At 40.4% G+C, this 15,691-nt stretch overlaps 2 protein-coding genes and 1 non-coding gene across 5 annotated transcripts in view; 1 reads left to right on the forward strand and 2 right to left on the reverse strand.

Annotated features, from left to right (window-relative positions):
* Positions 1-14,663, reverse strand: LOC141777228 (eukaryotic translation initiation factor 4 gamma 1-like). Of its 3 annotated transcripts, XM_074651290.1 has the most exons (23): positions 14,517-14,663; positions 12,760-12,939; positions 12,399-12,537; positions 12,032-12,165; positions 11,461-11,580; positions 10,934-11,302; positions 10,004-10,150; positions 9,654-9,890; positions 9,458-9,562; positions 9,085-9,243; positions 7,204-7,482; positions 6,821-6,967; positions 6,522-6,758; positions 6,337-6,441; positions 5,972-6,122; positions 5,760-5,884; positions 5,458-5,630; positions 5,176-5,301; positions 4,589-4,670; positions 4,369-4,467; positions 3,628-3,763; positions 3,201-3,341; positions 1-2,568 (listed from the first exon to the last, which is right to left on the reverse strand). In XM_074651290.1, the coding sequence occupies exons 1-23, from the start codon at positions 14,646-14,648 to the stop codon at positions 2,363-2,365; spliced, it is 3,729 nt and encodes a 1,242-aa protein (XP_074507391.1). In that variant the 5' UTR covers positions 14,649-14,663; the 3' UTR covers positions 1-2,362. The 3 variants fall into 3 exon arrangements, with proteins under 3 accessions (XP_074507391.1, XP_074507392.1, XP_074507393.1); XM_074651291.1 differs by lacking the exon at positions 11,461-11,580 and having other exon boundaries at positions 10,934-11,236; XM_074651292.1 differs by lacking the exon at positions 14,517-14,663 and having other exon boundaries at positions 12,743-12,939.
* On the reverse strand, positions 7,108-7,167 carry LOC141777828 (small nucleolar RNA SNORD66). The gene has a single exon (XR_012595991.1). It is a non-coding gene; the product is annotated as a small nucleolar RNA SNORD66 (small nucleolar RNA).
* Positions 14,647-15,691, forward strand: part of LOC141777052 (eukaryotic translation initiation factor 4 gamma 1-like) — a 12,622-nt gene continuing 11,577 nt past the window's right edge. Inside the window, exons 1-2 of the mRNA XM_074650984.1 lie at positions 14,647-14,719; positions 15,207-15,274. Of these exons, the coding sequence (XP_074507085.1) occupies positions 14,647-14,719; positions 15,207-15,274 (141 nt within the window). The remainder of the gene's footprint in view (positions 14,720-15,206; positions 15,275-15,691) is intronic.

Below are 15,691 nucleotides of genomic sequence, written 5' to 3' on the forward strand. Positions count from 1 at the left end.
ATTCATTCATGGTTTATTTAATAGGGACCAATACAATGTACATAGACAACTTAAAAACAGCTATTTGATGCTAGTATCATAGTGCTTATAGCGGATGCTAATTTGCAAACACCTGTCCCTAGAAGGTCTTTTTGTGAAAATAAGAGATTAAAACAGGAATGGGTACAATAAATAAATAAATACAATAAAGCACACATTTAAAAACATTACATGAAGAACTAGACATGAGTACAGGTTTGTCGCTGAATTAAACAGGATTTGGTTGCTCTCTTAAAGGTGGTAAAGTTTGCAGCAGATTTCAAGTGATCAGATAGCGAGTTCAAAGACTTCGCTCCTTTCACAGAAAAAGCTGTCTGAGCAAAAGATGTTCTGCAGAATTGAACTTTACAATTGCCACTTGAAGCTGCTCTGGTGGATCTGCTACAGCTCATGATGTATTTGCAGAAAGGCAGAGGAGCAAGTCCGTTCAAACATTTAAACGCAAGCTTTACATAATGAAAATCAATAAAGTTTGCAAAACGTAACATCTTGTATTTACTCAAAATGCGGCAATGATGGTACCTTATTTGCTTTTTTGTCCAAGATTTACAGGGCCCTATTGTAAACACTCTATGGGTTTTACTACGGACTGGTTGGCCTGGGACCAGGCAGCCAAACCATAGGACAGATGTGAGAAAATCATTGAGTTTAGAAACAGCAAGGCACAGTCACATGTCAAGCAATTTCTTATCATCCTAAAACAGCTGAGGTTAGACTTTATCATTTTACAAATCTTTTTAGCATGACTTTTAAAGTTTAACTGAGAATCTAAAATTATCCCTAAATACTTGACCTCTGTTACCTGTTCAATGTGCTCACCTTTAATTCTAACATTCAAGGATGGTGTTGCAGGTAGCTTCTTAACCCTCCTATTGTCTTCCCGTCGACCATGCAACTTTTGTCTTCCATGGTCAAAACTGACCCGGTCTGGTTTGACTGTTTATAAAGCATACAGTATAAACTATCACCCAATTCTGTGTTACACCTTTTTGGCCAACTTCATTCCTAATTAATAAGTTTTACACTTTTTTGGGGGGGAAATTAAGGTTAATAAACCTAATTTCCGTGAAATCATACCTATTTTTATTAGTAAAACAAAAAGCAGATATTATGAATTATTTTGAATATAGTTATTATCAGAGGAACATAATGTTGATGGATTATCACATACTGGTATATGTAAACTTTTAGTCAGAATAATGTTTTGAAAGCATTACATTTTTTTAATAGCAGCACATAATGACACTTGTGGTCTTCCTGTCAATTTTGACTCGGGAAGACCACAGATGCTATAGATTTGAATAAAACACCCACAATTCAACAAAAGTAGTGACAATATTTGTGCAAAGACCACAGTAGGCAACCATCCATGTTATTTTGGGGCAATTAGATTAAAGAAATCCATATTTATGATATAATGAAGTTTGAAAAACTGGTCAAATTTGACCCGAGGACAACAGAAGGGATATATATATATATATATATATATATATATATATATATATATATATATATATATATATATATATCCAAACCAAGGGAAAGAAAAGGAGAAAAAAATAAAACTGGAATTTAAAAACGCGTTTTGCTGCTCTGTGGCACAAAAGAGAGGAACTGCAGTTATTTCAAGATGGTTACGGCTGTCAGTTGTGCCAACAACACAACATTAGTGGCAAGAAATTAGTGGCGTTAAAACGCACTTGTTAATGTTATTATCACGTTAACAGCCATATTGAAAATAAAACAAAAGATTACCGACAAGCCCCACATTCACTGTCTGTTGGTTTGTGTTCATTTTTATATACAAACACTCAAAACAAATTAGAACCACTAATAATCCCCAATCTCCAATAAGTGAACATTATCAGCAACATAACAGTGCTGACTGTATCTGGAACACCAGACAAAATATTAATGCTGAAATGACAAGCTGATTAATCAATACACTATTTTGATATTTATGTAATTTCTCTAGCAAAAATGATGAACAATTTTTTGGTTCCAAGCAATAACTGCTTAAATAAAGAAAGCAATATATATATATATATATATTAATAAAATTCCAATACAACTAATAATCAATGGATTATCTAGAGCACCTCTCTGCATCTGGACAACTGCCATTTCTGTAATGAGGAAGCAAGAGAGGGAGGGTAGAGAGATATGATTGTTTCCCTCAAAGAAAAGAAAAAATAATTAAGATTTATCCTCATTAAGGATTGATTTGAGTCTGCCTCTCTGGCAATATTTTCTACAACTCTCTGCAGCCGCCTGCAGAGCCCCCGCCTTGCCAAAGGGGGGCGGCAACTTTCAGTTCAGTCTTTTATTCCCAGTCAGACCACTCCTCCTCCTCCTCCTCTATCAGCACCTCCTCCTCACGGAGCCAGGTGAAAAAGGCGGTGACTGATCTCAAGGCCACACCTTTGCCTGTTTGCTCCGCAGGGTCTTTGCTGGTTTCCCATTTGTAAAAGGCCTCCTCTTCAATAACGTCTTCGTCGTACAATGCGTCAAAGAACATCCGCAGCAGGTCTGTAGAGACAGGTTACAGAGGTCAATACTGATCTGGCATTGGTAAAGAAAAACAGTTGGCTACAGAGGAGAAAAAAAGATTGGTGTTGGTGTTGCTGTAACATTTTTGTCGTTTGCCCTGTTTTCATCGGCATCATAAAATTTAAACTTTTCCCTCGTCACGTCACATTATTTTGAACAGGTGTGGTGTTATATCCATCAAATGCGAAGCATTGTATTGAGGGATTGTGGGCAGATAGTAGTGTTCATGCCATAGATGCTACGTTTTTGTTAAATTGTGGGATTTTTTTATGTAATACATCAATTTCACACAAGTTTATTAAAATGAAACGTGTTGCATGTCCAAATTGCACTAAATTAAAAAAAAAGCACTCCAAGTGAAGTAGATCGGATGAGCGGTTCTCGAGATTTGCAAATAACACACAGACAGACAGAGGTTCCTTGCTTCATAGTTTAATTTTTAATACCACCTCAAACTATGGGCTCAATGATGGCAATATTTGCATTTTGAATTAACCTCAATAACAGTCAGAACCTGAAAGGTATGAGCTCAAACAACTTAAGCATATTTTTTTACAGGGCTACAGTTTGGTATTTGTTACTGATGATACTACAGGTGGATGAATACTCACTCGCTGGCTGCTCCATGTGCACCATCAGAGCCTGGAGGGCGTAGAGGGCCTGCAGCTCCTTCTGCTCATCAGACAGGTATCTCTGCAGCAGACTGGCTCTCCGGCTGATCTGCTGTGCATCCACCCTGTACGAGTTGTCACCTGAAACAAGGAGAGACAAACTCATCAACGGAGATAAAACTTCTTGTATGCCATGAAAAATGTTTACTTTACAGGTCTGCTAAACTAAATCACATATTGTGATTAGTGTTTCAACTATCAGAACATCGATATATCAGTTATACTGAAACATTTTAAACATGGAGAATTCATGCCTTCGCTGTGAGATGGAAAGACTAACAGTGGTGTCTAACAGACAAAGACATAGGATCATTTTAGCCAAAAACAAACAGCCGTTACTTTTACATGCTGTGTTAGTCATACTTACCTATGATGGCAGACTGACACACTGACGTCATCAGTGCTCGTACGAACTGATTGGAAGCAGTTTGCTGCTCGTCCAAGTTAGCCTTCTCATCCACTTCCTTTGACTCCGTCTCCTCTCCTGTGGTGAACTCCACTTTCTAAATTACGTAACAAAGAAATTTAAAGATACTCTTGTAAGTAATCAACTTCTAAGTTGTTTAAACAACCAAACACGACACAGGGCATGAGGGATAAGTGGGTATTGGCATTAGGTCTGCATTTGTTTCAGCAATAAAATATCTTTATTTCTATTTATTACACGGCTTTGTTGAATACTCGATTCTGATTGGTCAATCACGGCGTTCTACGGTCTGTTATTTCTTGCTATGTTGCTATGTATAACAGACCGTTGCTATGGGCGAAGTTGTGATGTCGGACTCTGGCGGACTGTTTTTTGGTCAAATTATTGATTTCTTAAGTGATTAGCTGTGTAATAAGCAGGATAATGTACAGGTAGTGAGTCATTGTTGTGGCAGAAACTCCGACAGGGCGATGCAATGACCCACTCGCTGTACATTATACCTTTCATAATAGATACACAGGACATTATGTGTCCATGAGATTGTATGAAGGTATTTCATTATGGAGTGTGTCTTCTCTGTATGAGAGCTTAAAGTCTCTCTCCTCACACCCCCAACACAGCCTGAGTGGTTGTTTTCAGTTGTTCATGTTTCACTGTCTTGCACTACTGTAGCCTACAGACCTGCTCAGTGACAAACTTGTTGACGTCTTCATCCTCGGGTAGGAAATCAGTCCAATTCAGCCCACCCTCTGTCCACATGGCCCCGACCTTCTTAGGGGTCTGACAGGCGAAAAAAAACAGTCAAATGTCAAACTACATTAAGTATTAAGATTTTGTTAATGTACAAAAGGATGTAATGAAACAGATGTTAAAGTTTGAGGTGGATTTATGTAGGACATACCATCTCTTTGCAGAGCAACTTGAGGATCTGTACCAGCATCACGCCAGCCTGCCCCAGAGGCACGAGAGGCTTGGAGATCTCCCTGAAGACACAACACACACACACACTGAATTATGCTTTCCACTTTCTTTGAACTAAATTATTATATAGTTGTTTTACTTATTACCATTATTAGTAAAACCAGTTATACTCGAGGTGAAAACAGATTTGTTGTCAAAGGAAAAGTGAAGAAAGGGGAATGACACCTACAGACGCCTCTGTAATACTTGAGAGAAGCTGACAAAGGTGTCCCGGTTATCCGACTCACTCATTTTGGTTTGATGTTTTTGAGCTGCATGTGTAAAATATGTCTTATTGCAACACATGTGTATGATCAGAGCACTGCCAAACACCCAGACAATGTTGCTTTACATCTTGTTGACTTAAATTAATTACAATCTATGCAAAAAATTGAGGATCCAATGGTCTTTATGAAAAAAGCTACGAGTCAGATGTATAAGTTTGACAGATCTCAATCTACAGGAACTAAGCTTGCTTAGACTTATTTGATTTAATGATTGTTGCTGACTTCCAGCACTGTGGCTCACCTGAAGAGCTGTCCCATAGGGATGCCTCCCTCATGGAGCATGGGGATAATGAGTTCAGCCAGGTAGAGCCAGATGTGAGGTATATCTATGGCCGTGTCTTCCGCAGCCTCCAGGGTCTCTTCTAGCCTACGGTACCAAAAAACACACAGCAATCAATCTCACTTTAAACATAAATTAGTTCTCAAATAATCAGTCTGGCGAGAGCAAATAAGAAAGCACTAGAGGCAAACAACTTCTCAAACATTTGAAACACGGTGTGATGTTTTTCCTGTTAAAGCTCACCCTTTGTAGTACTGCTCTGTGGGCAATACCTCTGCCTTTACGAGCTGGTGCAGCAACATGCCCATGCGCTCTCTAGCCACGGTGCTGCGCTCAAGCGTCGACTCCACGCCGTTCCGCACAAACACGTAGAGCAGTGAGGCACTGTTGAGTTCTGTCACACACTGCAACGCCTCCTACAGAAGCAGCAGAAGACACACAAGCCGTTCAGAGGGGTTTCGTATTCCAGGCATTTGCTGGTTAAGCCTGATAATATGCATACATTTAAATAAAATACACTTTGTTGCATGGCGTCATGTTTGTACCTTCAAGTTATTAATGTGGAGGTATTCTTCAATGATGGCGTTCGACTTCTTCTCCAACTCCTCTTCACTCAAGGCAGGTTTTGGAAGAGAGGGAGGAGGAGTGGGGGCGCTCTCACGCTTAACTGCTGAGAAAAAAATGAAAATAAGAGTTCAGTATGATTCCAGTCTCTGTGTGTACACAACCTTTCCTCCAGGACATAAAGTATTTCTACCATTGTTCCCTCCCATCCTGCCGCCTCCTCCTCCTCCACCTCCTCCCTCTTTCTTGGACATGTGTTCCCTCTGCTCCTCCATCTCTGCCTCCTTCTGGATCTGGTCGATTGTTTTAGGACCCTGGTCTCCTCTACGAGGCACCCAGTTACTCTGTAGATCAGAGATGGAAGATGGTTATAAAACAAGTCTGTAACTGCTCCAACACCTGTCGACATTCATGGTTCCTATGAGACTCATAATCCCCGTGGAATACTTTACACACAGTATAAAACAATTTTGCTCATTCAGGAATATTTCTTAGCTTTAGTCACCACCATAAATGCTTGTTATTGCAATATCTGGTTATGGATTCATTCATATTTACCTTTCTGAGGTCCAAGACGTCTTGTAGCATTAAACTGATTCTGGATGAGATCTTTCTCTCTTTGATGATCTGGTCCATCTGGTTGAAGTACTGATCCATGCGAGGCTGACAGGGACACAGAAACAATTAGTCATGGCTACAAAAAAAGTAATTCTTGTAAATGTTTGTGTTCATGCTTTACTTACCTTGGCCTTCTCAAAGTCCAGGTCTTTACCAATTGTGGAGAGCATCATGTAGAGACACTCCAGTGACTCTTCATCATGATTCTTCAGTAGTTCCCCTATGCAGATGTACATGATGGCCTCATTCAAAATCTTCAGCTTGAAGAGCTCACCAAGCAACTTTATGTTACCCAGTGAACGGCGACGGGCCTGGTCTCTGGACTCCTGCAGCTCCACCCTAAAGTGCTCACACTCCTCTCCCTGAGGGCAGATACAGTTTAGTCTAAACAACAACAGTGACAGTAAAAGATCACATTTCTTACCTCTTTGGCAGCCTCTATTTCTTTTTGCTTTTTCGCAATGATTACATCATCATCCTGTTCCTTCTCAAACTCTTTCTGGCAGCGGTTGAGCAGCAAGTTGCGGAAGTTCACGGAAGCTCCTGGCTTGTCTGAGATGAGGACTTCCAACTGAAGGAGGAAACCATTGAGTATAATTAAACGTTGTTATTGAATATACATTTTTCATCTCGCTGATAATCATATGGGTTAAAAGCTTGATCACAAAAACGTTAAACAGAAAATGAAGAGTGATTAAAGTGTGCTTTAAGGTCCATCATGAACATTCCATGGCCCAGACACGTGGCACAAAACAGAAGTCATCATTGGAGTAAATGATTAGATCTGGATAAAATCACAAGACTTACCCCCATAAGGCAGCGGCACATGTAGCCATAGACCATAGAGGAGTTAGGGTCTGAGATGGCCTTCTCAAAGATGAGCTCAACGGTTCCCTTCAGCCTCTCCTCTGTGTCTATCGTCAGATCCATCACTTGTTTCATCAGCTCCCGAAACTTCTGAGGGGTCAGCTTGTCGAGGATACAGTGCAGACTATTGAACAGCTCTTGAGTCTTGACCTGTTCGGGACTGATGATTTTCCTGGGCTTTTTCCTGTGACCCCGGTGGGAGCGACGCGGCCCAGGTGGCTAAAAGGATGGGAAGGCAAGTGTCATCAACACAATGTGGTGTCACTATCTAAGTCCCTATATCTAGTGAGAAAGTCGCCAAGTCATCAACACTGACAGTCCGTCCGTTCAGGTCTCCCTCCAAAGCCACTCCCCAATGTGTTGGTACCAATGGATTCTTTAGATTTTCCAATTTCACATTATACCAGTATCTTCACTCTAGCTTTAAAACTGAGCCCGCTACAACCTAAAAATCACAAGTTGCGATAATGTGTTAAAGAAATTAGTGGCGTTAAAACGAATTTGCGTTAACACGTTATTACCGTGTTAAAGCTGAAGTAGGCGAGATTGGAGCAAATATGATTAAAAAAAGTTATTTTTATAAAACAGTTGCTGTATCCTGATAGTAGTACATGAAACAGGTAACCTGAAAAAAATCATGTGCCTCTGTGTCCTCCGGTGCTCCTAACGGCATCTGCAAGATTTTACAGACTGGAGGAAAACAAGCAGTAAGAGCTGATCTGAGGTCTGCTGTCTATGAGAGCCGAATGCCAATCACTCGCCAACTCCGACAGAACGGTAAAACTCGGCAGCGCTGATCGAATATGAATCAATATTAAGTAACGTTAATGCCTATTTCTTGCCTCGAATGTTTTCAGAATCATCTTTTAGTGTACTGTTTAGCTGTAAAATGAGAAGTTTGTGACCCGGCAGCCATGTTGGAAATCTCTTGAAAGAATGCCATGTACCGGTCAAAGGGCTAGATTTTTTAAAGCCTGAAAACAGAGCCATCTAGTTATCTCAGAACACTTGAATTACAAAATGCTGAAAGGTTATTATGGAATTTTTGCCCAATGATGCCAAAAATATTCTGCCTACTGCCACTTTAACTTTGACAGCCCTAGATATTATTATTCTTCCTTTCCACATCTAAATCAACTGACTGTAAATCCCTGATTAACAGGTCCCTCCTTTGGGTCTGGGAGCTGTTTTTAAGGGATCATGCCCACAATGGGCCAGCCCCCTCCTATCAGGGTCGGGCGACCCAAAGCTGGACCCATTCTGGAGCTTCCTGGTCGTGCTTCACTGCCAGTGGACTCCCCCTGACTTTATTATTATTATTGCTGTTATTAGTAGTAGCTTTGTTGTTGGCAAAGGTAGGATTAGTATTAGCATTAGTGTACATTATTATTATATAATTTATGTTTATTGCTCTTTTATTTATTTCCTTTATTATGCTTTCCCTTAGTTCCCTTCTTTTTTTATTTCTTATTTCTTAGCATTAGTCAGCACCATAAATGCTTGTTATTGCAATATTCAGTTATGGATTAATTCATATTTACCTTTCTGAGGTCCAAGATGTCTTGTAGCATTAAACTGATTCTGGATGAGGTCTTTCTCTCTTGTGATTTAGCAGAATAAGTGTGCAAGACTGGGGCAATTTCTTACCATGCACGCAAACAAAACTTCTAGACTTCAAACAATAACAATACAATAACAATAACAATAACACTATATTTAACTATAATAACAAGCGCCAAAGCCTTGACTTAAACAGAGTGAAAACCTGAAACTGGGGACAATAAATGTAGTGAAAACTTCCATGTTAGACTAAGATGTTACCTTTGTGATCTTGCTAAGGCGGGTGGTGTCGATGGGTCTGTTCCTGGAGATGGGCACCGTGTTCCATCCCTCATCCTGAGGCTGGCTAGTCCAGCGACGTCCTGGTGTGTGGAAGCCTCGGCCCCACATGTTCCATCCCTCATCCTGCAACCAGTTAGTCTGTTGATCAGAGATGGAAGATGGTTATAAAACAAGTCTGTAACTGCTCCAACACCTGTCGACATTCATGGTTCCTATGAGACTCATAATCCCCGTGGATTACTTCACACACAGTATAAAATAATTTTGCTCATTCAGGATTATTTCTTAGCTTTAGTCACCACCATAGATGCTTGTTATTGCAATATCCGGTTATGGATTAATTAATATTTACCTTTCTGAGGTCCAAGACGTCTTGTAGCATGAAGCGGATTCTGGATGAGGTCTTTTTCTCTTTGATGATCTTGTCCATCTGGTTGAAGTACTGATCCGTGCGAGGCTGACAGGGACACAGAAAAAAGTGTCTTTTATGAGTCATGGCTACAAAAAAATGTAATTCTTGTAAATGTGTGTGTTCATGCTTTACTTACCTTGGCCTTCTCAAAGTCCAGGTCTTTACCAATTGTGGAGAGCAGCATGCAGAGACACTCCAGAGACTCTTCATCATGATTCTTCAGTAGTTTCACTACACAGTCGTGCATGATGACCTTTGTCAGCATCTTCAGCTTGAAGAGCTCGCCAATGAACTTTATGTTACCCAGTGAACGGCGGTGGGCCTGGTCTCTGGAATCCTGCAGCTCCACCCTCAAGCGCTCACGCTCCTCTCCCTGAGGGCAGATACAAGTAGGAGTTTGTACTTAGTGGGGGTAATATGATCAGTTTAGTTTTAAACGAAACACTTTGGTCTTTTTCGACAGTGACGAAAAATCCCATTTCTTACTTCTTTGGCAGCCTCCATGTCTTTTTGCTTTTTCTCAAAGATTTCATCATCGTCCTGTTCCTTCTCAAACTCTTTCTGGCAGCGGTTGAGCAGCAGTTTGCGGAAGTTCACAAAAACTCCTGGCTTGTCTGAGGTGGGGACTTTCAACTGAAGGAGGAAAACATTGAGTATAATTAAACATTTTTATTGAATATACATTTTTCATCTCACTGATAATTATATGGGTTAAAAACTAAATTCTATAAGGGATAATGCCTAGTGAGGTGTCTATTATTAGGATCTAATGGACGTCATGAAGGCCGCGGACGACGGTTGCCTCCGCAAAGTCCATTAATTCTTGATTATGGACACCTTGAAGGGTATCATCCCACATATATCATGGTCACTTGCCAAAGAAAAAACAAATAAGACCATTAATTTATATTTTCATGCGTTTTTCTAACCAAAATCGAAAGTTTTTCATAATCCATTCACTCCGTTTCCCTGGTAACCCTGAATGTTTGCTAATACGGCAGATATGTCTACTCCGCTCAGCTCATAGAACCCTTTGGCTCAGGTATGAGTCAGAAAACTAAGAAGATTCAAAGTCAATAAGATTGCATACTGTTGAAAAACAGTAAATATGATTTGACAGAATAGCTAGCTATTCAGCCACGTCACTGTCCCAAAATCAATAACAAGATTTTCACGAAATTGTAATTAGCATATTGCTAGCATAAAGCTAATGTTATGCTCGGAAGATTCAAAGTCAATAACATTGCAGCCAATCCGAATCGAGTATTCACCCAGACCATTGTATACAGAAGTTAAACAGAAAATGGAGAGTGATTAAATTGTGCTTCATCAGGTCCATTATGAAACATTCAGTGGCCCAGACACTGTCATCATTGGAGTAAATGATGAGGTCTGGATAAAAATCACATGACTTACCCCCATAAGGCAGCGGCACATGTTGGCGTAGGCCACAGAGAAGTTCGGCTCTGAGATTGCCTTCTCAAAGATGAGGTCAATGGCACCCTTCAGCCTCTCCTCCGTGTCTATCGTCATATCCATTACTTGTTTCATCAACTCCTGAAACTTCTGAGGGGTCAGCTTGTTGAGGATACTGCGTAGACGCTTGAACAACTCTTGAGTCTTGGCCTGTTCGGGATCATCGCTTTCCTCTTCCTCTGCGGCGCGTTCTCGAGTGGACTTTTTCGCCGCGGGCTTCCAGGCCTTCTCAGCCTCGTTGAGCTGCACGTCGTCACCGAGGGACATGCTGCTGAGGATGATTTTACTGGGCTCTTTCCCCTGACCCTGCTGGGAGCGACGTAGCCCAGGTTGCATATTTAGAAAAGTTAGAAAAGAAAACCGTATACAACAAAACAAATACATGGAATCATGCCGTAATCGAAAGGGACAAGAATTTCCTTTCATTAGAAACCACCCCAAAAAAGGGAAGAGACAAATTCACTCACCGGGCCTCGTGGTCCTCCGACTGATCTGCTCCCAAGGTTCCCCAAATACGAGGGAGTAAAATCAGGACCAACATTCATCATCCGAGCTGGGTCAGGAGGCCGCATTGGAGTCTTGTTTGCCTGAAGTTAAAGAAAGGAAAAATGACCTTAGGTGTCCACACAAAAATACAAAACACTGACAAGACAAGATGAACGTCAAGTTTCCTCATTCTCCATTATATCACCATGATATATTAAAAAAAACAATTGTGCTCATGAGGTCAAAAGATTTTTTAGGGCTTTTATTGCCTTTGTTAGTACAGCTGGAGAATGACAGGAAAGGGGGGGGAGAGGGGATGACACGCAGCTAAGGGCCGTGGGTCGGAAACAAACCTGGGCCACTGCCAAGGACTCAGCCTACATGGGGCGCACGCTCTAGCGGGCGAGCTAGAGGTCACCCCAATGAGGTCAAATTTAAGTAAAATACTTCCATGCAGCTTCTATTTCAATATCCACTTATTTGTCATTAATGTCACATATGAATGACATTATTATCGCACTCCACAGCAAAATGATGTAAAACGTCCCCTACCTTGTCCAGGACCACATCACTGATGGTCGGCAGGCCATCAGGTTTGTTCATACTGGCGCTGATGAACTGCAAGCCCAGGAGGAACTCCCTGTCGTACCACTTCTTGTCTTCTGGGTCTATCGGCTTCCATTGTTCTGAGAGATGTACAAGAAACATTATATGTGTTGCATTAACATTAAAAAAAGAAATAAATTTGACTGTGCCCTCGTTTTTTTGATGCACCTCTTTTTTGTTTTTAACTTTAGGGTGCATGTGTGCATAGAAAAACATATCTACACATGTACATCAAAACAGCAGCTACCGTACAACTACACACAAAAAAAAACTTCAACAGTGCCATCTCTGGAGAATCTTAGTCACAACCTACCTCCTTTGTACTGGTATTTCTGATCAGTTGGCTCAGGTGTGGCTTTAGGTACTGCATTCTGCTTGTCCTCTTGCTCCTCCCAGGTCTCATCTACAACCTCAGCGGGAGGTTCAGGTGGAGCAACAGGGACCGGGTCGGCCTGAGTGGAAGATGGTTATAAAACAAGTCTGTAACTGCTCCAACACCTGTCGACATTCATGGTTCCTACGAGACTCAAAATCTCCATGAATTACTTCACACACAGTATAAAACAATTTTGCTCATTCAGGAATATTTCTTAGCTTTAGTCACCACCATAAATGCTTGTTATTGCAATATCCGGTTATGGATTCATTCATATTTACAGCTCTTGAGTCTTGACCTGTTCGGGATCGTCGTCTTCGTCTTCCTCCGCGCCGTGGCTTTGAGTGGACTTCTTCGCCGTTGGCTTCCAGGCCTTCTCAGCCTTGCTGAACTGCTCGTCGTCACTGAGGGACATGCTGCTGATGATTTTCCTGGTCTCTTTCCTCTGACCCTGCTGGGAGCGACGCAGCCCAGGTGGCTAAAAGGAGGGGAAGGCAAGCGTCATCAACACAATGCGGTGTCACTATCTCCAAAAGTCCCTATATCTAGTGAGAAAGTCGCCAAGTCGGCAACACTGGCAGTCTGTCCGTTCAGGTCTCCCTCCAAAGTCACTCCCCAAAATGATCATCATGACCATATTATAATGAACGTGAACAATGAACATGGTACTATTGTTAGTACTCACAGCTGTCAAGTTAGCAGGTAGTGGAAGACTCCAGTTGTGGCCCGTACAGGCCTATTACAGTCCTGCGAAAGCCACAGATACCAGATTTTTTTCTCTGTTTTGTCAGAGCATTTGATTTATTGATTGCTATCAGGATGTAATGATTACCAACTCCAGCTTTAATGTACAGTATTTTCAACAATTATAACTTATCTTATGTAGACAAATACATCTTTATAAAATTACAACTGTGTTTTATTGTCATGCATTATCTGTTTATACACAAGTTATGGTTACTTCACAGGATGAGTTATCGTTGTTGACAAATTACATTAATAAACACTTAAATGATCTTATCTGCTGACAAATACATTATTATAAGATAAGATAAGATGAACCTTTATTAATCCCCGGGGGGAAATCCAGGTGTCAAAGCAGCAAAGCGCAGATACAGAGGTACAGGTGTACAAAAAGATTATAAAACAATAAATAGAAATACAGAATATACATAGTGAATGAACATAGTGAATGGACATAGCGTGTACCGTCTGTCAATAAAAAAATGTAGTGTACAATAAATAGATGTAATATGTGCAGTCTATGGTTGGTATATGGGATGTAGTGTAAAGTAAGTTTAAAGTGCACCAGTGGTTAGGAGAGGTGGTTGCAGGTAGATGCAGATAGTGCAGTTTTCATGTGGGGATCAGCCTTGGTAATGTATTATAAAACATTTATTAAATGTGTACATACTGCCTAGAAGTGCTAAATGAGTGGGGCAAAAGACAGAGGTTATTATCTAATACTGTGAGAAAAAGTCATTTTAAGACCTTTAATATTTTTTTTACTTCATATTTCATTTACATGGGGCATATTGCTAAATAAATGTGTTTCACTGAAACATAACAGTGCTGATTGTATCAGGAGCACCAGGCAAATAATGAATGGTGAAATGATGAGCTGATTAATCAATGCACTATTTTAATATTTATGTAATTCACCAGCTGCATCTTACCGTGAGACAGCACCTTTCACATAAGTGAAACTTATGTCTGCTGTCTTCTGCTGCACAAACACTAGAGATAGGTTTCACTTCCTCATAAACTGATATCGAGTGTTTTTTTAGGTGAACCTTTCTTTTAGGTGATAAAATATGTTTTGCTGCCAGTCAACAACAGTATATAACTTTACTCCTATAGCTGGTAACGTTTAACTACTACTGTCTGTATCTCCACACTGGAGGTGTTTACTAATACTACTACTACTACTGTAGGTAATACACTGACTATGTATTAGTACCTCAAAAAAACCCACTTCAAAACACCCAAATGATCCCTTTAATGACTGGAAGTATGGCTTTACAAGCTATATAAGTATGGCAAAAAAAGACTTACACAAGTTGAGTTGCAACGGCAGACAGACGCTGTTCCTGAAGGCTGTCGGCTCGACCAACACCTGGATGAGGATGGGGCGTCTTTCTTGGATGGTTTTGCGCATGTGTGATACCGCCGGCAGATATGACGCATGACTCAACCTCCTTCATCAGGCCTTGGTCGAGCAGAGAGCCTTCAGAAACAGCGTCCGTCTCTGGAATTGTGTAAGTCTTTTTTTTTGCCATACTTATATAACTTGTAAAGCCATACTTCCAGTCATTAAAGGGATAATTTGGGTGTTTTGAAGTGTGTTTTTTGAGGTACTTATACCTCAAACACCACCTGTTCATCAAGGCTAACGATCTCAGCTGACTCTTCCTATACATCACTCTTTTAATAGCTTTAATTTCTCCTCTGTGTTATTTATTAGTATGATTTTGTGTGCCCCCTTTGTAAAGCGTCCTTGGGTTTCTGATAAGTCCAATTTATTATGATTATTATTATTATTATTATTATTTGTATAGTCGGTGTAAGACCTGCAGTAGATGACAGTGTGGAGAAACAGACAGAAGTAGTTAAACGTTACCAGCTACAGGAGTAAAGTTATATACTGTTGTGGACTGACAGCAAAACATATTTTAGCACCTAAAAGAAAGGTTCACCTAAAAAACACTCGATATCTGTTTATGAGAAAGTGAAACTTATCTCTAGTGTTTGTGCAGGAGAAGACAGCAGACATAAGTTTCACTTTCATTTCCCTGGAAAGGTGCTGTCTCACGGTGAGATACAGAGGTGACAATATTCAGCATTGTTTTACTTGGTAAATTACATAAATATTAAGCTGATTAATTAATAGTGCATTGATTAATCAGCTCATCATTTCACCATTCATTATTTGCCTGGTGCTCCTGATACAATCAGCAATGTTATGTTTCAGTGAAACACATTTATTTAACAATATGCTCCATGTAAATGAAATATGAAGTAAAACAATATTAAAGGCCTTGAAATGACATCTTCTCACAATATTAGATAATAATATTTAGCACTTATAAGCAGTATGTACACATTTAATAAATGTTTTATAATACATAACCAAGGCTGACCCCCACATGAAAACTGCACTATCTGCACTACCTGCAACCAGCTCTCCTAACCACTGGTGCACTTTAAACTTACTTTACACTACATCCCAT

The sequence above is a fragment of the Sebastes fasciatus genome, chromosome 11 (genome assembly GCF_043250625.1).
Source record: "Sebastes fasciatus isolate fSebFas1 chromosome 11, fSebFas1.pri, whole genome shotgun sequence".
Classification (NCBI taxonomy): Eukaryota; Metazoa; Chordata; class Actinopteri; order Perciformes; family Sebastidae; genus Sebastes; species Sebastes fasciatus.